General features: G+C 45.5%; 1 protein-coding gene across 1 annotated transcript; it reads right to left on the bottom strand.

The window, feature by feature from the left end:
* Positions 1–1,621: 1,621 nt before the first annotated feature.
* On the bottom strand, positions 1,622–20,598 carry DNAJB13 (DnaJ heat shock protein family (Hsp40) member B13). The gene is made up of 8 exons (XM_027848351.1): positions 20,467–20,598; positions 16,420–16,523; positions 15,875–16,036; positions 12,418–12,575; positions 8,215–8,328; positions 5,300–5,413; positions 3,529–3,605; positions 1,622–2,176 (listed from the first exon to the last, which is right to left on the bottom strand). Exons 1-8 carry the CDS (start codon positions 20,532–20,534, stop codon positions 2,023–2,025), a joined length of 951 nt encoding a protein of 316 aa, XP_027704152.1. The 5' UTR covers positions 20,535–20,598; the 3' UTR covers positions 1,622–2,022.
* Between the last annotated feature and the right edge of the window lie 2,522 nt (positions 20,599–23,120).

A 23,120-nucleotide genomic window follows, 5' to 3' on the forward strand; every position in this document is an offset into this window, starting at 1 on the left:
AATTGACTGCTGCAAGGCTTGGACTAGACTGGGCCACCGTGAATGAGACTTGCCCTTTTCTGCTTCATGCCAGGGCAGCTCCTTTGGGTGTCTGCCCCACCCTCCCTCTGCTCTGAGGAAGCAGGCTGTCTTGGGTTAGATCTCAAGCCTACTTGGGTTATAGGCTAGCCACCTGGAGATTGAGGGCTTACCCAACAACTGAGCTGTCGCCCCTGCTTCCTTTTTGGAGTCTTAGCCATGGCCAGGCCCCCTTCACGTCCCCTCGTGTTTGTACAGCCATCTCAGCTTCTCAAGCACCTTCACATAATGGTTTTGATTCTCATGGCAGTTAACATAGCCTGGCACTAGGTGCTTAGTGAACGTTTGAATGGCTGACCTTTCTGTGGTGCTTTAAGACTTGGGCATTTATCCCCGTTTTATAAATAGATGGATAAATATGGTGGGAAAAAGACTGGACTTTGAAGGAAAGGAGGTGGGTTCAAATCATGGTTCGGCTACTTAATGTTTGTGGGGTGCTTACAGGGTCACCTTAATCTCTGGGCCTTAATTTTCTTGAAGAATTGAAGGCATAGAAGTAGATGACCACCAAGGCACTAAATTCTGTAGATCAGGGGTGAAGGGACCTTCCCAGGGTAACAGCTAACCAGTGTTGGGACTTGGTCCAGGGCTAGTGCTCTTGGCAGACTAAGCAGGCTCAAAGAATAGCCCAGGAGGCTCAGGTTCAGCCGCATTCTGGTGGAGCATGTGCTGTGCTGTGAAGAGGGCTTGGCTTCCAGGAGGAAAAAATGGCCAGTGCCATAAAGATTAGCAAGAGCACCTTCAGAAGCCCAAATTGACCTGAAAGAGGACAGCCATTTGAAGATAGTGTCCTTGCCCTATCCTTGACCATGAAAGATGAATCTGCATGCGGAACTGATGGCCCTGGTTCTATCCTATCCTCTCCTGGGTCAAAGCCTTTAATCCCTCCCCACACAGGGCATTGTCTTCCTTCACACTGACATTCTGAACCTCTAGCATATTCCCACACCCTTGCCTGATGAACACCAAGGCATTGTTAAATGCCCCACCAGAAAATGAGGAAGTCAGCTCTAAGTGAAACTTAAATGGATTTCCTTACAATATCCCTGTGAAGGTAGTGCAAGTATCCCTATTTAACAGAGGAGAGAACAGACTCGGAGGGCTCAGATGATTGCCAAGAGTTGTGGCAGAACTGAAGTAGAACCTGTGCCTTTGTTACATTTTAAAGTTCCCAACTGTCTTCTCCCACCCCACCCTAGAGAAGGCCGCTATTATGCACAGGCCCTTGTGAGGAAAGGGCTTTGTAAACTTTAAAGCAGCTTGGTGGCACTGGGCCTGGAGTCAGGAAGACCAGGTTCAAATCCAGCCGTAAGACACTTAGTAGCTGCATGAACCCTGGGCAGGTCACTTAATCCTGTTTGCCTCAGTTTCTTCGTCTCTAAAATGAACTGGAATGGTAGACCACTCCAGTGCCAAGAAAACCTCAAATGGAGGAACAGTCAGGCATGACTGAACAACAAAAACAATCCCTCCCAGGGCTGTTGTGACAGTCAATTTAAAAAGTGGATGGAAAAGAGCTTTAAAGAGTAGAAAATGCTGTATAGATAGTCGGCATCATTGTTACCATGTAATTAATTGCCCTTCTCTTACTCAAATAGTAGTTATCGAAAAGGCTCTTATGCTGATATCCTAGATCTTACTGGATCTGTGGGCCCTGTGGTCTTGTGGCCACGCCTGGATACAAATGGTTCTGTAACAAAGAAGAATGCTTCATTTCCAAGTAGAAATCTATTACCTGAAAACACACCTCCCTCCTACCCAAGACCCCCCACCACCATTCTTCATAACCCTGCAGAGGTGACTGCTCAGGGCCCACACTCCCATTTCTACCTCAATGTAAAGGTGTCAGTCCATCCCCCATATTCTAACATGGAGATCCCCAGGCCCCTTTTCTCCCTGTATATAGTCAGTCCGGCCTTCAGGGAAGGGGGTAGGGCATGCATATCATGTCAGCAGTGCCTGCTTCAACAGCTGCTTCTTGGTTGGTGTGAGATGAGTGGGGAACTGGATGTCAAAGAGGATGAAGAGATCCCCCTTCTTGGTGGGGTCCGAGGCCAATGGCATCCCCTCACCAGGCACCTTCTTGAAGTACTTGGGACTAGAGGGAGGTGAGAAAGGAGTCATAGTAAGAACGGTGACAGGACCTGAGGTCTGGCAACACCTCCCTCCGTGGTCTCAATCCTAGGGATGGGATCAAACTTTTTTCTTTCTTGGGGGGGAGGGAAGGGAGGCAGAGATGGAACAGTGCAAGAGAGACAGGAAGAAAATGCTCCTCTCACTCCCAGCTCAGAATACTCTGGGTCCTTGACTCGAGACAGAACATCAATTCTCTGATTTTAAAAACTAGGAAACTGAGGCAGACCCAGGAGCAATAGGATAATAAATAGGTTGAGTAGAGAGCTAACCCTATTAGAGTCAGAAGACTTTAGGCTTAAGTCATTCCTCTGATATATATAGTCTGTGTGACCCTGGGCACATAACCTCACCTCTCAGTTGTACAGACTATACCGACCTGCATTTGTAGAGGAAGCTTCTCACCAAGAACTCCCTATTTATCATACTGATGAAATCATACTTCTGCTTTCCAAAAAAAAAAAAGACTGCCCTGCTAGGGTGCCACCATATAGCTACCACTGCCTTGCACATAGTAGGTGCACAGTAAATGTTTGTTGAATGGATTATACAATAAGTGAAAAATGGTGAATAGGATAGAATGGTGATAGAATGAGTAGTAGGGTAAAAGAATGATTTGAAAGAATATGGCAAACCATTCCATTCTCAAAAAGAAGGGTAGAGTCTATGAGCTCTGGGGTTTCTCACTCTGAAATTCTAGGAATCTCTATGGTTCTTTCTGATGGAATGGTCTAGAGATTTTGGAGGGATTGATATGTCACTGGAAGAAGAATGGTGGTGTGCCTACTTTGTGCCAGGTGCTATGCTAAGTGCTTTTTACAGATAGCTCATTTACAACAACTCTGGGTGATATTATCCCCATTTTATAATCAAGGAAACTGAGGCAAACAGAGGTCAAGTGACTTGCCCAGGGTCACACAGCTAGGAAGTATCTGAGGCTGGACTTAAACTCGGGTCTTCCTGACTCTAGGGCCAGCTCTGTACCATGGGGTAGGGGGTTGGGGGGAAGCTCACTTTCCCTTCCTGGCTCTCTCTGATCAGTGCAGGCTCTGAAAGGATGATGGGACAAGCACCCTCACCCTCCCAGGTGGGTACTTCCCAGGGGCCACCTGAAGGGCATTTTTAGAAGGGAATGGGTGGAAGAGCCAGGGCAATGGGGGCTCCAAAATTTTATGAGCCTGGAACCTCTGTCCAGGTGTGTACAGGCCTGGGGGAGATCTGAGGCTGATAGGGTAGAATGAGCTGATTCAGTGACAGGGCAGCTCCTTCCTTCACCCAATTCCCAAGCTAAAGCTCTGTCCCAGAAGGTCCACTCACTGTATTATGTCATTGATGGGGATGTTGAGTAGACGATCATCAAGGGTCTTCACCTCTACTGCGCAGCAGGTCAGAGCCTTCCATTGAAGAGAGGGTAGAAAGAGGTCTGTTATTCCAGCATGGACACCTGGGTTATGTTTCTGGATTCACAATGGACTTTCTGTGTGACTTCCATTGAGTTCCCACCCTTCCCTAGGCCTCAAGCTTCCTGCTCTGCACAGAGGGCACATAGTAACAACTAGGACTGAGGGCAGAGCCAACGGAGAGAATGATGCAAGCCCTCACAGATGGTGGGCAGAGTTAGGAAGGGCTGTGGGTAAGGATGGGGGAGAGGGGACAAAGTTTTCAGTAATAATATCTCATATTTCTATGGTCCTTTAAAATTAACAAAGCTCAGCTCAGATTCTTAGAATCTAGTCACTGCTCAGATTTTTACAATCTAACCAATAGCTCACTAATGTTCAGACTCCTTAAGAGTCTGCCAAATACGATGGGTGCTCTAATAAACTTTGTCTTTGGCTGAAAGAAAAAAAAATTAACAAAGCACTTTTTTCACATGAGCCCTGGGAATAGTTCAAGGCTTACTGTCATCCTGTCATCCTTAGCGTAGCCTAGAACCTGGCACATAGTAAGTGGGAAAGGGGAATAAGCATTTATTAAGTGCCTACTATGTGCTAGGTGCCTTTTTTTTTTTTTTTTTTACAAATATCTCATTTGATCCTCACAACAACCCTGAGAGGTGGGTGTTATTATTATCCCCTATTTGACAGTTGAGGAACCTGAGGCAGAGGTTAAATGACTTGCCCAGGATCACACAGCTAGGAGTATCTGAGGCTGAATTTGAACTTGGGTCTTCCTGACTCCAGCCCCAAAGCTCTATTCACTCTGCCACCAGAACTGCCTTTAAGTAAGTGCCTAATAAATACTTGTTAACTGATCCTCATATTATAAAGAAGAAAACTGAGGCTTAGATTGCAGTAATGATTTGCCCAAGGTCAGTCACAAAGCAAGTATGTCTCAAATTCAGGGCTCTCTAATACAGAAGGAAACCATTTTGAGAGGTAATATGGTATAGTGATTAAAGTGATGAGGCCTAAATTCTCATCTTGGTTTTGTGACAAATTCGCTGTGTGGCCTTTGGCAAATCACTACCCCAGCCTGAGCCCCTAAATTAGGGACAGCGACAATACTTGCACCATCTGCCTCAAGGCTGGCAGAGATGAAAGTGCTTTTGTAAACTGGAATGTGCTGAGAAAACAGGAGCCAGCCATAAGATCTGAGATCTGGAACTGGAAGAGATCCCAGAGGTCCATCATCCAACCATCTGATCTTGCAGATGAGGAAGCTGAGGCCACGAGAGGTTGGCTAGGTGGTTTGCCCAAAGAGACAGAGGCAATAAAGGGCAGAACTAGGATTCTCACCCAGGCCTCTGATTCCAAATCCATCCTCCTTTCCACACTACACTGCCTCCCCAAATCTTTTAAAAAAATTATTGTTATTATTATTCTCAGTGAGCACACTGGACCCTTTCTTAATAGGATCTGTTAGCCAGTAAACATTTATTAGGCACCTCCTATGTACCGGGCACTGTGCTGAGCACTGAGGATAGAAGATCAGAGTTGGACTCACACGGAAAATCCCCACAGAGTATATAGACCTGGGTCATGGGGCAGGGAGGGTTCAGGCTGAAGGACCCTATGTCTACAGGCACTGTCTCATGGTGGAGCATGAGGGAGGGCAGCCCTGGGCTGCTGGTGGGTCTTTGGCTCACCTTGCCCAAGGGGATGGAGCTTACAAAGAAGAGGTTGTCATCCTCCCTCCGGAATCGGGGGTGCAGTTTCTCCTTTACGATGAAGATGATGTCCGCTGGAATGATGTTGGGGCCCTGGGCAAGGAAGGAGTGGGAAGAGGGTTGAGGTCTTGAGCATGAAGAACACAAGCCATTCCACTGACCAGGGCTCCTCCCCTGCAAGTCAGTGCCAGGTGAATTTCTCCCAATCCCTGTTCTAAAAGTTGTACCCCTTCCCCCACTTCCACCCCCCAGGGAGCCTTCAAAAGCTAGAAAAGCCAGCAAAGGGAAATTCTATGCTGGATCTGATTTTCCGCTAACAGAGAGGAAGTGATTGCTGGGGTGGGAATGATGGACACCTAGAGGGGAAGTGACCACTCCCCACGAGTCTGTTCTAGAGGAGAGGAAATCCAGGCCTAGAGCAGATTTCAGAAGCAAGCCTAGGTAGGGTCCCACAGACTGAAACAGGGAAGTGAAAAAATGATATCCAAAAGATACAAAGGGAAACAATTCTGATGAGCAAAAGAAATCAGAGTTGTCTGAAGGAAAGAAAAGAATGTACAGAGAAATACTCAATCCTCTTAGATTTTAAAAAGACATTTACAGAAGGTGGGAACCAGAGCCAGGGAAGCAGGACGAACACAAAAATATGTCCTGGCCTGGGTCCTTGGGATGGGGGGACGTGGGGGAAGAGGAGCGAAAAAATAACCAAAAGGGGTTTTTGGCAGTGGTGCTTTAGCTTTACTACAGTAAAGAGGATCAGAAATGGAATAGAACTGGGGGGCGGGGGAGCTGGAAAAAGGTCAATAATAACCATTAACAGAGAAACGGTGTGCCTGCTGGATTCTGCTTCTGCCTTCTCTGACAAGGGCAATGACCTTCGGGCTCAAAAGGACAGAACAAAAATGGCCAATAGGGAACTGAAACCCAAGAGAAGTAAGGCAATAGTAAGAAGACCTTGAGTTCCCCTGGATGGATTTAGGTCACGTGGCCCAAATGACCTGCACCCTTGGGTATTGAAAGAACTGGCAGATGCGATTGAGGAACCACTGTCAGGGCCCTAGGAAAGATAGCAGAAAGAGAGCATGGGAATCACTAAGGGCTTGGAGAAGAGAAAATGGTGTCACGATTTTCAAAAAAGGGAAGGGAATGGAAACTGCCAAGTCTCTAGGCTGATGAGCTTGACTTTGCTTCCTGGGGAAATTCCAGAATGCTAAATTTAAAAGGATGGACTAATCAACATCTAGAAAAGGGGAAGGTGATCCCAAAGAGCCAGCATGGCTTCATTAGAAATGGGTCATATCAAACTTACTTTATTTCCTTTTTTTTTTTAATAATTTACTTAGATTTTAGGAAAATGTTTAAAAGGTATCTTCAAGTATTATTCTTGTGGAGAGGTTGGAGAGATGTGGGCTAGACAGTAGTATGACTGGATGTATTCAGAACATAACAATTCAGTGTCACCTTGGAAGAAGGTCTCCCGTGGAATGCCCTCGGGATCTATTCTGGTTCCTGTGCTGCTTAATATTTTTATCAATGATTTGAATAAGATGAAAAATAGGATTCTGTTCTGCAAATGACACACAACTAGGAATAATATATAGTGGTTGTCCTTCATTCTTAAAGAAGACCAAAATAACATCACTATGTTGGGGTCAAGGCACAGTTGATCAGACCAGTACAAGCTCAGAAGGCTTTACCAGAAGTAGGGCACAAATAGTCCATATGAGCATTTGGAGAGGAGATGTCTAAATTTGCATATCTCATGTTAATATATAACACACTGGATAACAGTCAGGATGCAAAAAAGTTAGGAAACTGGACTGAATCCAAGAAGATGAAATTTAATAGTGACAAATATTACATCTTTTTTGGGTTCAAAAAAATCAACTCCACAGGTTCATGGTTGGGAAACCTTAAATAGCATTTCATCTGAAAAAGATCTCAAGATCTTAGTGGACTGAAAACTCAATGAGTCAGTGTTCTAATATGACCACCAAAAAGCTAGTGCTATCTTTGGCCCAAGTTTCCAGACACAGTTTCCAGCAATGAGGTCTTAATTACACCGCATCCTGCCCTGGCCAGATCACATCAGAAGTATTGTGTTCTGTTCTGGGTACCACATTTTAGAAAGTACATTGATATGCTGTAGACATCATCCAGAAGAGGATAACCAGGTCATGTCATAAGAGGATCAGTTAAAGGAAGAAGGGGGCCATTTAGCTCAAAAAAAAAAAAGGTCCAGGGCAGCTAGATGGTTCAATGGATAGAGCACCAGCCCTGGAGTCAGGAGGACCTGAGTTCAAATTCAGCCTCAGACACATAACACTTACTAGCTGTGTGACCCTGGGCAAGTCACTTAACCTCATTGCCTAGCCAAAAAAAAAAAGGTTCAAAGGGTGTGTTCAAATTCCTGAAAGGCTGTCATGGGTTAGAGGAATCAGACTCATGTTGTTGGACCCCAGCGAAGTATTAGACTGGGAATTCTTTCTGGGCCTGGATTGGACTAGACAGTTCTCAAGGTCCCGTCCAAGATCTCTGCTGCCATTCTGTGATTAACTCCACCCCTTACTATGCATCCTCATGATTTATCATCTCCATGTACAGAGAAGCAGCGTAGGTAGTGGACAGAGTCTGGGGCTGGGAATCACGGAGCCTGGATTCCAGTGTGATTTCTGGCTCTGGTAGATCCTATAGATTCCTGAGCCTCAGTTTCTTCATCTGTTAAATGGGAATAACAATCCCTACCCTGACTTCCTTCATAAGGCTCTCTTCAGAATGACACTACAAGGGCCCTGGGAGGTCATCTTCCCCAGCCCCTGCATCTCCTCTCTGACTGGAGGCTCCTGTAGGGCAAGGGCCACAAAGGATCTGTCTCTGTCCCGTGTCTGGCTCACCTGGTCTCCTTCCTTCTCAAAAGTGATCCGGGTTCCCTGCCTCCAGCCTGGCTGGACGTCAATCGTCAGGATCTTGTCTTTGATGGTGGATGTGAATCTGTCTTCATTCATTACCTGGAGGAAGAAAATGGGGAAGGGGTTGCTCAGGGCTGCTCTGCCCTCCTCACATCCTGAGATCTTCCCAGGTGGCAAGAGAGCAGAGCCTAAACCAGGAAGTGAGGACTGGAGAAGAATGTCCCAGGCCCTAGTCCTGGCTTTGCCACTAACTGGCATTGTGACCTTTGGAAAGTCATTTCCTGCTCTGGGTCTCAGTTTCTCAAGGGGGCGAATAAACCTCCTGGGGGCCCAGAGTTAGAAGAGACCATCTGGGAGAACCTGACAAAGATGGGATGGCTGAGCCAAAACAGAACCACTCAGAGGCCAGTCTTTTCTTCCCTTGGTTCCAGCAGGGTGTGGGTTCTGAGCTGTGTCCTTGGCAGGGGGGATGAGCCATTATGAACCATCCACACTCTCACCTGTGACCAATTCAACAAATTCAACGAACATTTATATGCCAGTCACCATGTGAAGTGCTGGAGATGTGATGACAAAAATAAAACAGGCTCTGCCCTTAAAGAGCTTACATTCTACTGGGGAATACAGTATGTACAGAGCTAAGTGAATAAGGTAATGGAGAAGGGAGAGACACCAGCAACCAGAGGAATCTGAACAGGCTTCCTGGAGGAAGCGGTGCCTGAGTCGTCTCTTGAAGGAAAATGAGGATTCTAATGGGCAGAGGTGAGAAGAAAGTGCCCTCCACGCATGAAGGGCAGCTTGAATAAAGGCAGACGTGAGATGGAGCACGCTGGAAGTGAGGAATAGTTAGCATCCGTGCGTGGCTGACACACAGAATGCACGAGATAAGGCTGAGAAGGTAGGTGGCTGTAGTCAGATTGTGGAAGGCTGTGAATGCCAATCTGAAGAGTTTGTATTTTATTCCAGAGGCAATAGGGAGCCACTGAAGATTTCTGAGCAGAGGAGGGACATGATAAGACCCATGCCTTAGGAAGATTATTTTGACGACTTGTATAGAGAATAGATTGGAAAAGGGAGACACTGGGACAATTAGGAGACCATTTTCATAGCCTAGGCGAGAAATGATAAGAGCTTGAACTAGGGTAGTGTCTGTTTGAGCAGAAAGAAATAATAACAAGCAAAAGTGCGTTACAAGTATTATCTCATTTGATCTTCACAACAACCCTGGGAGGTAGGTGCTCATCCCCAACTTACAGATGAGAAAACTGAAGTAGACAGAGGTTAAGTGACTTGCCCAAGGTCACACAACTAGTAAGTGTCTGAATTTAGGTCTTCTTGACTCCCCTATGTCACCTAGCTACAAGCATTTCTGCAAGAGATGTTATGAAGGTACAGCTGATTTGTTGTTTAGTTGTTTTTCAGTCATGTCTGACTCTTCCTGACCCCATCTGGGGTCTTCTTGGCAGAGATACTGGAGTGGTTTGCCATTTCCTTCTCCAGCTCATTTTACAGATAAGGAAGCTTAGGAAAACAGGGTTAAGTGACTTGCCCAGGGTCACACAGATGGTAAGTGCCTGAAACTGGATTTGAACTCAGGAAGGTGAGTCTTTACCTAGTTACCTAACTCATAAGGCTTGGCAACTGATTGGCTAGGGTGTGACACAAAGGAAGCCCTCAAAGATGATCATGAGGTTATGAACTTGGGTGTCATCCACAGCAACAGGACAGAAATAAGTTTGAAGGAGGGGAAGGAAAAGGATGAGCTCAATGTGGCACATGTTGATTTGGAGGTGCAGCCAGAAGATCTGGGAGGAGCTGTCCATCCATAGAGAGGATAGCAGAAGCAGATGGTAGACGTGACACAGGGGACAGGGCTGGCAGGACATGAGTGGTGGCAAGGGATTATGAAAGGAGACAAGGTATTGTGGGACGATGACAGTATATAAATGAAGTGGTTAAGACTATGAGTGGAAGAAATTGATATGAGGAAAGGAGATTATGATGAAGACATTTAGGTTTAGGAAAAGAGAAGTGTAGATTATGGTCAGAGAGAGATAGATGAGAGTTCAGGATCATGGCGGCAGCATGGTCTTAGGTAAGGCTATCTAATGAACTGGGAGGACAGAAGGCAGGAAGGGACATCAAAGTGAATGCTGAATTGGGAAGAGGCAGTGATCATTACAAATCATATGTCTAGGGGGCATATAACCTCACCCCATTTAAACAAGCAATGATTGGATAATTTCAGACCTGACATAGCTTGCATAAATGCCAGATTATTCTGTTTAGGTTACATGATATTCCCATGGTCTTTCAGAAATTCATGAATTCAATGTTTAGTGATCTGCCAGGCAGTGGAGGGTGGGGTGGGGGGAGGCGAGGGAAGTGTTTCAGTGATGTTTTTAATCTAATCAAATGAAATGATATATAAAGTATATTGCAAACCTTAAAGTGCTACACACATTAGTTATTATTATTACCTATTTCTAGTCATTCTAAATTGCCTCTGCCAAATTGGAGTAATGCTGATTTGAAAATGAAAGGAGAGAGGCCCAAAAGAAGCCCATGTAGATACACCAAAGGTGGAACTCGTCTTGAAATGAAGGCCCCTCACCACTATGAAGAGACTTTGTGTACTTTGTAAGGACTTTTAAATCGTTAGCCATCTTTCATGGCAACCTGTTTGTTTTTTGACTGAATAAAGTAACATGATTTGTTTTGTTTTGTTTTGTTTTGTTTTTAAACAAAGTGAATACTGGAGAAGATGACAGGATGGATAGTGAACTCTTTGACAAAAGCAAAAATGACCGGGAGGATGGTAGAGAACAGCAACAAGAATATGACTAGGGGTGATATAGAGAGATGGACCAGCTTCAAAAGAGGAGCGCTTGCTTAGTGAACATAATCTATGACCTATGATCCCCTCATTTTGCAGATGAAGAAACTGAGGCCCAGGAAAGGAAAGTGACTTGCCTAGGTTTAGACAGCTAGTGTCAGAGGCAGGATTTAAACCCAGGTTTTTCTGATTCCAAGTCCAACTCTCCCAACTATGCCAAGCTGCCATGGGGTGGAGGGGCAAAGGAAGAGTCCATAGGTGGCAGTGGGAGCAAGGATTATGCCAATTCCATCTTTTGGGCCAGTGTGTTGAGAGAAGGAGCAGCCAGGAAATGAAAGGGTGGTTAAGGATGCGGGGTCTTCTGGAGGGGACCAGGGGAGAGCATAGGAGGATGGAGGCAGCACTAGAGGATAAAGGAAAGGATTCCAGGTACTGTGGAAATGAGGGCACAACTAGGGTAGGAGTAGCAGGGGAAGGGGTAGATAATCTTGGGCCGATAATACTGAACCCCAAGGAGGAACAGGAATAGGAGATAGGAATCTGCTTCTCCATAAGGCAGAAATGACCAGCTGAATAGAATATTCAGTTGACTGTGGTGGGGGGGAAGGGGGCGACGCATTGAGAGAGTTCATGGAAATGGTGGCTGGAAAGGGCATGTGGTGGAGAGGCTGACAGTAACTGAGGTCAGCAGAGGTATTCAGTGAAAGAAGTTCCTCCTACTGGGTGGCCCATGCCACTGGGCAGCAGCAGGATTTTTCCTGTCCTCTAGGGATGGCCCTTATCTTTCACTGGCCATGCAGAGAAGGACAGAGCAAAGCAGATGTTAATGGCAACCAGTGGACTGTACAATGCAGAAAGCCTCTGATCCCTCATGTTTACAGGTGGGGAGAGGGAGGGAGACTGAGGCTCAAGGAGGTGGAAGTGAGCTGCCCAAGGTAACACAAGTACTGAGAAGCAGAATTGAGAGGTCTTCTGACCTCAAATCCAGTGCTCTTTCTGCTATACTGTGTTGCTTTAAGAGCAATTGGGGGGGGGGGGTGATAAGAGGGAGGGCTCGCAAGGAGGAAGATCTTGGCTCATTATGTGGAAGCACTTTCTCATCATCAGAGCTGTCCTACATTGGAGAAGGCTGCCCTAGGAAGTGGATGAGTCCCCAGAGAGATCATGGAAGGTATTTAAGAAGAGGCTAGGTGACCCCTACATCAGATGGGAGCCCTTGGGGTAGAAGGTCTCACTAGGTTTTTAGGTTCTAGCCCACAAATTTCTTTGAGAAACCTAAGTCCTTCCCCGGGGTGGGCAGGGGCAGGCAGGATGGCTGTTCTGGAGCCCTGGGAGGCCTAGGGGGTTCTTACCCTTCGGGAGATCTTGATCTTCTTGGTGCAGCCAAAGAACAAGTCCTCCAAGGACAGGTAGAGATCTCGCTCGATGGGAGGGTCCTGCTTCTTGATCCCACGGCCCCGAAGGCCCCCAAAGTTCAAGTTCACATCCATGCCATCAGGATCAAAGAACTCTGCCCAAGGGGCCAGGAGAAGCTTATGGTCATAGCCCCTGGTCCCACTTAGCGCCAGCAACTCATCCCCTACCCCCAATTCAAACCTGTGGGCCTCGACGCCAAAGTGCTACAATGTTGACAACAATGACCCCACATTCCCTGGTCCCAGGCCTTCTTACACACGCCAGCCAAGCCCACAGGCCTGCAAACTCAAGGATTCAACCCCTAGCTCCTAGTCCTGAATCCTACTCACATCCATTAACCCATACCCTACACCAAGGGTGGGGAACCTGTGGCCTCAAGGCCACATGTGGCCCTCTAGTCCTTGGGTATGGCCTTTTAACTGAGTCCAAGTTTTACAAAACAAATTCTTTTATTAAGAGGATTTGTTCTGTGAAATTTGGATTCAGTCAAAGGGCTACACTTGAGGACCTGGAGTGCCACATGTGGCCTCGAGGCCACAGGTTCCCCACATCTGCACTACACTTATAGCCCAGTTCACAGCCAAGGCTCTGCCTGGGTTGAAGGAAAGAGAAGAAGGTAGTCTCTGAAAGCTCTATGACAGTGGTCTTAATTCTGAACTCTGGAGAAATTCTAGAATATATTAGAAAGGAGATTAGTGAGAAAGGGACATGATTTCCTGGTTTCCTGGTCCTTCCAGAGTAATCTCATTTCTGTTTTTGACACAGTAACTATACTGGTAAGAAGATGAGAATACTGTAGGAATAACATACCTAGACTTCAGTGAAGCATTTGGCAAAGTCTCTTTCATGCTATCCTTACGGACGAAGATGAAGAGATATGGGCTGGATAATAATAGTTAGAAAGATTTGGAACTTGGTGAATGAATGAACCCAAGGAACAGTTATTAAGGAGGTTATGTTAGCTTGGGGAGAGGTCTCTAGTGTAATACCCCAAGGATTTGTCCTTGACACTGTGTTGTAGCATTTTAATCAGTAATTTGCACGAAGGCATGCCCATCAAATCTGTTTGCATCATAAAGCTGGGAGGGACAGCTAAGATATTGGAATACAGAGACAGGATTCCAAAGGATGTCAGTGAGCCGGAATGAAGGGCCAAATCTAGGAAAATGAAACCTAAAAGGAAGAAAGTCCTTAATTTGGTTTAAAAAAAAAACAAACTTCTAAAGTACAGGATGGGGAAAACATGGCTAGATAAAAGTTTCTATGACAAAGATCTGGGAGCGGTAGGGGACTGAAAAATCCATATGAGTCAGTAAGGGACATGGTTAAAAAAAGCTAATGTGATCTAAGGTTTCATTAAGAGACGCACAGTGGCCAGAACTAAGGAAGCGCCAGTCCCACTGCATTCTGCTCTCATTTCAGGGGCATAGATTGAGAGCTGGAAGGGACCTTCAAGGCCATCAGGTCCAATACCCTCATTTAACAGATGAATACTATACTACACTAAAGCATAGAGAGCTAGTAAATGTCTGAGGGAAGTTTTTTGTTTTTGGTTTTTGTTGGGTTTTTTTAGGCAATTAGGGTTAAGTGACTTGCCCAGGGTCACACAGCTAGTAAGTGTCAAGTGTTTGGTCTGAGGCCGGATTTGAACTCAGGTCCTCCTGACTTCAGGGTCAGTGCTCTATCCACTGGCCCACCTAGCTGCCCCCTGAGGGAAGATTTTATCCACATCAGGAATATATGTCTAGTTCTGGGCACCATGTTTTAGCAAGGGCATTGCAAAAGGGCACATAGGAGATTGAAGGGCCTCAAGATCATGTCATATGAGGATCAGTGGAAAGAAATGGGAATGTTTAACCTGGAAAAGAGGCTCTTTATTTTAACTCTGTGTTTCTTTCTGTTTCAAATGTGTTTCTTGTAAACAACATATTTTTGGATTCTGGTTTCTAATCCATTCTGCCATCCTCTTCCATTTTTTGACTGAGTTCAACCCATTCACATTCACAGTTATGATTACCAACTCTGTTTTTCTCTCCATCCAAATCTCTTTTACTTTTCCTTCTCTTTTTCTCCTTGACGCCTCTTTAAGAGACTGTTTTGCTTCTAACTAATGAATCTACCCTCCCTCTTATTCCCCACTTTTCCCTTAACTCTTTTCCTTCCTATTTGCCTGTAGAGTAAGATGTATTTCTGTACCCAACTGTATATGTAGGTGTATTTTCCCTCCCTTAACCGGGTCAGATGAGAGTGAGGTTCAAGTGTCATTTGCTTCCTCCACTGTCCTCTCCTTTTTGCTCACCCTATTTGTGTGAGATCTTTCCTCATTCTTTCTCTCCTTTCATCCCTCTCCCAGTGCTTTTTTCTTCTTTACCTTTCCTTTCTTCTTTTGAGACCATCCAAACATAACAGAATCACACCCTAGGCCCTCTATCTAATTATTTTACAAATGAGGAAACTGAATCCCAAAGAGCCTGGCCAAGGCCACACAAGGTTGAAAATCTTGATAGTCTCTTTCCAGCTATGACAACCAATGATAATGCAAAAGCATTTCTCCTCCCAGGAGGAAGAGACAATTCTAAGATTTATGACACTTCTTTGGAGGCCAGACCCTAGTAGGGTTGCAACATGGGTCCTGAAAAGTCAGACGGTACCAGGATCTTGATAGAATGGGAAGAGAGGAACTAGGAAGGGAGTTTTAACATTGGCAGAGTCAGAGGGAGAGCAGTAGAGACCAAGGAGGAATTCCTCCTGAATAGCCAGCCAGGATAACACAACTTTTGGAGTCCGGGATAGAGACAGAGCCTTATGTAGACAACTGAATTTGGAGTGACCAAACCGGGACTTCAATCCCAGCTCTGATATTTATTAGTTCTGTGATTTTAAGCAAGTCACTAAGCCTCTCTGGGCCACAGGATCCTCATTTATCAAATAATGGATTTGGCCTAGATCAAGGGTTCTTAACCTGGGGTCCATGAACTTGTTTTTAGAATATTTTGATAAGTGTGTTTTAAAATAATTCATTTCCTTTGTAATCCTATGTATTTTATTTTAATGCATTTAGAAACATTATTCTGAAAAGGGGCCCATAGACCACCAGACTGACTGCCACGACTCCAAAGGAGCCCCTGCCCTAGATGATCCTTGACATTTTTACAGCATTTCCCATTTCTATAGCACTTTAGTGCTTTACAAGGTGTTTTGCTCCCTTCACCCTGGGACATGGGATTATTATATCTATTTGACAGAAGAAAAGACTAAGGCTCAAAAAAAGTGAAATGACTTGCCCACAGCCAAAGCTTTAAAGCCTGGAGGCATCAGTATTATTATGTCAGAGCAAGGGACTGATCTGAAGGTAGAGAATGAAGAAGGGCATGGGGGAGGGGGGATTCTTACCACTGTAGGGGTTGTCTCCCCCGAAGAATTCGTGGAAGACTCTGTTGGCATCCCCGTGGAAGACATAACCTTTTGTCCATGTCACCTGGGAACTAAATTCAGGTGGAATTCCACCCTTCAGGCCTTCCTCTCCAAATTTGTCATAGATGGCTCTCTTTACAGCTGTGAGGACAGAGGTCAGCAGGGTCAGTTCCTAGGGAAGGCTGTGGAGGGGCTAGGTGGCTAAAAAGGTTCAGGGGAAGGAGCAGGAGATATCACTGATGTAAGCCTTTTACATAGAAACTCACAATTCCTTAGCACTTTAAGGTTTGTCCTATATGCTTTCCTCATAATTCTGTGAGGCAAGAAAAGCAAATATCATCTCCATTTTAGAAAGGAGGAAACTGAGGCCTAGAGAAAGGAAATACTTGTTCAAAGTCATACAGCTTACAGTTGTTAAGAGTTCAAATTTGAGTTGCTGTTTTCAAGGTACTAGGCCCAGATAAACCCAAGGAGCCTCTTAGCTCCTGAACCCATGCCCTGGCTTCCAAAACTTCCTCACTTACGGTCACTCAGCACATCATAGGCTTCTGCTATCTGCTTAAAACGCTCTGCTGATTTTGAATCTCGGGCATTTAACCAGTGGTTCTTCAGAGCTAATTTCCGGTACCTGGAAGGGAGAAGAGCATGCAACAATCATAGAATGAGAGATTTAGAGCTGAAAAGGACTTCACAGACCACCTACTCCAACCTCTTCATTTTACTGATGAGGAAACTGAAGCCCACGGACTTTAAGAGACTTACCCAAGGTCACACAGGCAGTAAGGGTCAAAGGTGGGATTTGAACTCAGATTCCCTGACTCGAAAGCCTCATACTGAGACCAGACTTATTCCTGCCTCTGAGCTCACATTGGTCCATCAAAAAGTATTTCCTTGCCCTCCTTCAAGGGATTACTTCCCTCCACATTCGCCCCATCCTTCCAGATTCACCTCCATCAGGAAGCCTTCCCAAGCTACCCCAGTCCCCAGGGATGATCTTCTGTTAGATATAAAAGTTGCCCCTCATTGATTTTGTATAAGGTATAAAATCATTTGTATGTTAAGAATTCAGAGAAACATGGGAAGACTTACCTGAACTGGTAAGAGTAAAGAAAATGGAACTAAGAAAATGACCTAGACAATGACTACAGTAATGTAAATAGAAAGAATAGAGCCAAACTGAACTGGCATGTAATTTTAACGACCCAGTCTGGTTTGGGAGAAGAGCTGAGAAAATGTGCTTCTTCCTTCCATTGTAGAGTTAGGACTATGGATATGGGAGAAGACAAACACATAAAAGGGAGGTGAAAAGTGGGAGAGTGGGGAATGGGGGAATTTTCAATGGGGCACTCTGGTGAGGTCCAGAGAATGAAGGCTGGGCCCTCATTCAAAACAGAGGTTCCAGAAGGTACCCACCAATGGGAGACCTCAGGAAACGGAGGGTGGGTGTATCCAAACTACGTCATAGAATGATAGGATTTAGAACCGGAAGGGGGAATTAGCTAATCCATCCATTATTTTACAGTTGAGGGAACTGAGGTCCAGAGAGGGAAAGTGACTAATGGCTAATTTAGGAGCTGACTCCCCAGATAAGGAGGGCTATAGAGAGAGATCTCCCTGGCAGCCTGTAATTAATTCAGGTTGGAAGGCCCAGATGAACTACTACTGTCAGTGATATCTGAAATATCAGTGAAATTAGAAGAGGCTTACAGAAGTGGAGAAAGGCAAGTATTGTACTAATTTTCATAAAGGGAAAAAAGTCTATAAACTATGAGCCAGTGAACTTGTCTTCTTTTCCTTGAACAGTTCTAGAATGTGCTATTCAAGCTATTGAGATTTTAGTTTGATGTGGCTTTAGGGGTGCAGAGACCCCAAAACTATTGAGGTTCAGGGCTGAGTCATCTGGAGAGAATTCACAGACTCAAGCAGTCTTCCAGTCAAGTGGTAAAAAGTTTATTATAATGCTAATAAAGGCAGGCAGAGCTCTTCAGGGAATCTGTAACCTAACAAGAGTGATACTAAAGCTTATATGGGAAAAGTTCAGTGAGTGGTGCACCAAGTATGTAAATTAAGTGGTGAACATATAGTTTCTGTATGGTGGGCACAGGTGTCATTCACTACTGGCATGGCTGTCCGGTTTGTACAAGACAGCCTCAGGAGAGATATCTCTAGCTTGATATCTGGATTGTACACAGTAACTGAGGGAATCAGTACATGATAGTTCTGTTGGCACAAGATAGTTCTGTTCACACAAAGGAAATTCTACAGAGATCAACTTGTTCTTGTAACAGGGAGAGATAGTTTGCCTCACTGGGGCCCACTCATGAGATATTGCTAGAGATAGGGTCTTTGGGCTGGGGAGAGATATGGTCCTAGGGCTGGGGTCTAAGCACAAGCACCTCATCAAGTTCACATCAAGCTGAGAGAGTGCTAGAAAGATGATGGTCCTGCTGTGCTGTGCCCTGAGCAGACCACAGCTAGGATACTGTGTCTGCTCTGGGCACATTTTAAGAAGAATACTGATAAACTGGAGAGTATCTGAGATGAGAAAGGCCATGCCATTGGACCTTAGCTGTCACAAATACTTCACTAAAAGTATTTTAGCAAATATCACTAAACAACAAGCAAGATAATCAGAGGGGGAAAGCACCAGCATCCAGGGGAATCAGAAGAGACTTCTGGCGGAAGGTGGAATTTTAGCTGGATCTTGAAGAAAGCCAGGGGAGCCAGGAGGTGGAGATGAGGAGCAAGAGAATTCCAGATGAGGGGTACAGCGATGGGAGATAGTGTGTCTTGTGCAAGGAACAGCTAGGAGGTCGATGTCACTGGATCACAGAGTACATAGAGGGGAGTAAAATGTAAGAAGACCAGAAAGGTAGGAAGGAGCGGGGAGAGACAGGAAGCAGGGAGACCAACCAGTAGGCCATTGCAATAGTCCAGGCACAAAGTGATAAGGGCCAGCACCAGGGTAGTGGCAGTATCAGGGCAGAGAAGGAGGTATATACGAAAGATAATACGAATAGACTGGACTTAGTAACAGATTGGGTGAGCATGCAGAGTTAAAGATGACACCTTGGCTGAGAGCCTAGAGAACCAGGAGGATAGTGATGCCCTCCCATAGTAATAGGGAAGTTCAAAAGAGGGAAGGACTTGGGAGGAAAGATAAGGAGTCCAGTTTTGGACATATTGAGTTTAAGATGCCCAGTTTGAGATGTTCAATAAGTACAAGTCTGGAGGTTAGGAAAGAGGTTAGGGCTATATAAGTAGATCTGAGAGTCATCAGCATAGAGATGATAACTGAATCTGTGGGAGATAAGATCACTATACAAAGTAGTATACAGAGGTGCTCGATAAATTCTTATTCAATTAAACATTTCATAAAAAAGAATATCAGAGCTGGAAAGGACATTAGAACAGAGAATGTCAGAATTGGAAGGGGTCTTAGAGACCTTGTCCAACCCCTCATTTTACAGATGAGAAGACTGATACCCAGAGAGAAGTGAGTTATCGGTTAGCAGCGAAGCCGAGACAGGAATTCAGGCCTCCAGATTGTTAGCCTCAGGTTTCTTCTCCAGGTCATTATCCCAAACTCCCTAGAAGTCCTTCCCAACTAGGCCTCCATTTAAATTCCCGGCAGTCATCGGTCATCTCTTCACCTCACAGTGCCAGGTTGTTTCTCCCTGAAATAATCTATCTTCCTCCCCAACTCATAACCCCAACAACCTACACCCCACCCCTGCCCCTGCTTGGGTCAATGGGGGAAGAGAAAGAAGCCCCCTGCCCACCCCACCCCCATTCTACTGCAAAGAGAAATTTCTCCAAAAGTCTCGGCAGCTGCACCATTGGCCACTCCTAAATCTTCAGGATAGGTGGGTGGAACTAGTGACCCATCCTCAAGCCCATTTCAAACATAGATCATGGGAAGGAAGACAGAGTTCAGAGATGCAGCAAAAGGGGAGGGAGCAGGGAAACGTGAGGTGGGAAGATCCTGTGGAACCAGGGCACAAAATCAGGCACATTATCTCCTGGAGGGCCAAATGTAAAGGAGGAGAGGGTAAAAATAGGATGGAGGAGGGAAGGGAAGGAAGAGGACAGAGAGGAGGTAAGGAAGGGGAGGGTGGAGAAAGTCAAAAGGAAGAGAAAAGAGATATAATAGGAAGGAAGGCAAAAGGAGAAGGAAAAAAGGGAAGAGGGGAAAAGGAGGAAAGATAAGAAGTAAAGGGAATAGAACAAAAAGGGGAGGACAAGGAAGGGAAAGAAAGCAGAGGAAGAGAAGTCTGGAGAGGGAGGAAAGAGGAAGCAGAAAGAAGAGAGAGGACAAAGAAATAGGAGGGATAAAGAAGGGGAGGAAGAAGGAAGGGGAAAAGAAGGTGGGGGAGGGAGAAGGAAGGGCAGAGGAGAAACAAGGAGGAAGGAGGGGGTGGAATCAATAAGGAAAATGAAAGGAAAAGTGAAGGAAGAAGATAGGAAATTGAAGGGTCAAAGGAAAAGGAAAAGAATAGGTGAGAGGAAGGGGGAGAGAGGAGGAGGGAGGCTGAGGAAGTGAAAAAAGATTCCCCTTGTCCCAAGCTTACGCCTTCTTTATCTCTGCATCCTGGGCATTCCTGTTGATGTCCAATACAAGATAGTAATCGAAACCCATGGTTAGGCTGGACTTTGCTGGGCCAGAGCTTCAGGGAATACACAAGCTTGGCTGTTACACTGTGTTCTCTCGTTGCCAATGACAACCACCCCAGAGCACTGTGGGAGTTGTATTGTTTCCTGATTTCTCTAGGGCTAAGACTTGGCATTCACCTGGGAAACCCATCTGCCCTGCTCCTTCTTCCCCGCCCCACTCCAAGGCGAGGGATGTAAGGAGAAGGAAGACTGACTACGAGGAGGAACTAAGAGTAGGTGATTCTAGTCCTGGGGCACCATTCAAGGCCGGAGGGCCCTGCTTAGAAAGCCCTTAGGCGGGGTCGCCCTGCCAACCCGTCCCCTCAAGCCCAGCCAGATAGATGGTGACAGTAGTGTTTATATAACAACTCTCATTTCTAAGGCCCTTTAAGGGATACAAAATATTTTCCACACAAGAATCCTTTGAGTTAAGTAGCACCAAAAGGATTACTTCCACTTTACGCATAGCACTACCCAGTCAAATTTTGCACAAATTGTCTAGGAGATGGTGAAGTCCCTATGTGTGCCACTGGTCCAGGGACAGAGGAACTCGGAGAAGTACAGCCCCTCTCCTCACTTTTGTCTTTTGCTACTGATATCATCAATATATAATAGAGGGGGTCCCAAAAGTCTTAGTGCAATTTACAGCTTATTAATTCCATGGACAGTAAGTATTAAGCTGAACACTGCACTAAGACTTTTGAGAAACCATATATGTGTGTGTGTGTGTGTGTGTGTACGCATATATGAGTATGTGTGTGTATATATGTATACAAATACACACATGTTGGGGGATGGAGAATTCAGGTTTTATTATAAATCACCCCCCCCCCATCTTTACTTATTTATTCCACTTAGAGCTTCCACTCACCATTCCACCAAAACTCTTCTCTTCCACAGTTACCAATGATCTCTTAATTACCAAATCCGGTGGCCCTGTCTCAATTCTTATTCTTCTTGGCCTGTCTGTAGCCTTTGATACTGATGATCGTTCTCTCCTCCTTCATACCCTCTTCTTTCTAGGTTTTGAGGACACCACTAGCTCTTGGTTCTCCTTCCACCTATCTGACTACGCCTTCTCTGTCTCTTTTGCTGGGTTCTCAACCAGAGTATACCCTCTAACTATGGGTGTCCCACAGGGTTCTGTCCTGGGTCCTCTTCTCTTTTCCCTCAATTCCACTTCACTTGGTCATCTCATCAGCTCCCATAGATTTAATTAACATCTCTATGCTCATGATTCTCAGATCTACCCATCTTGCCTTAACCTCTCTGCCGACCTTCAGTCTCATGTCTCCAACTGCCTTTCCAACATCCCCAAATAAGTGTCTAGTAGACATCTTAACATGTCCAAAACTAAGCTCATCTTTTCCCCTAAATCCTCACCCCTCCTGCCTTCCCTATTACTGTAGTGGGTACAGCATCTTCCCCGTCCCTCAGTCTCACAACCTAGGAGACATCCTGGATTCCTTACTCTATCTCCCCCCCCAACAAAGGACAGGAAGAGGCTTCCTGCTTAGATAATGGAAACAGGGTAAGTCATCAGCCACTTCCTTCTCTGTCTCCAGTTGCTGGAAAGGGAAATAACTCTGAAGGGGCCATCTCATCCAAACTGGATTCATCAGGCATGCAATCTGCAGTTCTTTTTAGAGGCAAGCACTGGGAAGGAAATAAGTTGAGGTATTTGATACCACCCCATGTCTTTCTCCCTCAAGAAAAATGTATTACCTCTCCTGTGTGCCTCTTGCTTCTTTCACCTTCTTCCCAAAGTGATCCACTAACCAATCCCTGTTATCTCCATCCACAGACTCCAAGTGCTTCTCTTCAAAACATCTAGGTCTGTGAATTATGTGAATTTTTTGTGCTTGCAACTCACAGATAAGGATACTGACGTTTAGAGAAGAGGGGAGTAACTTGCCCAGTGTCATTCAATTAGTGGTAGAATAAGGCCTTTTGTGGGGCACTGATATGAATACTGGTTATGGAGTCAAAAGTCCTGGGTTCAGGTTCTAGCTCTGTGAATGTATAGTTCTTTGAGACTTGGTTTCTTCAGAATGGGTAGGTTGGATTGGGTAATCTCTAAGATCTCTTCCAGTACTAAATTCTATCATCCTATTATCTGATTCTAACAATAAGAAGTCACTGATGGGAAAGGGGGTGGGACAAACCAGACAAAATGGCAGAGTAGGAGGAAGCAGAAAAGCCCAACTTCTGTACAGCTACTCTAATACCAATCCAAGAAGAATGCCAAACCAGGCAGTGATCTGAAACCAAAGTGGATCATATTTCCAGCCCAAGATCACAAATTTGACCTACAGGCAAGTGACCATGGCAGGAACTGTGGAACGGGGGTGGGCCCAAAGTGTCGTTAGGCCAGCAGCAAGGACGTGCCCAGAGCTGATCTCAAACTCAGTCCCCAGCCCAGGCCAGCAGCACAGGGTCTCCCAGAGCAGTTAGGAGCGTGAACTCAGCCCCCAGAGCTCCTAGTTAAACCATCAATACCAGGTTGCCCAGAGTAAACTGTGGGCTCCACCCCAGCCTCAGAACAGGTCTAGGCCAGCAGCCCAGTCCTTTC

Source organism: Vombatus ursinus, unplaced genomic scaffold, assembly GCF_900497805.2.
Source record: "Vombatus ursinus unplaced genomic scaffold, bare-nosed wombat genome assembly UNPS02005659.1, whole genome shotgun sequence".
Taxonomy (NCBI): Eukaryota; Metazoa; Chordata; class Mammalia; order Diprotodontia; family Vombatidae; genus Vombatus; species Vombatus ursinus.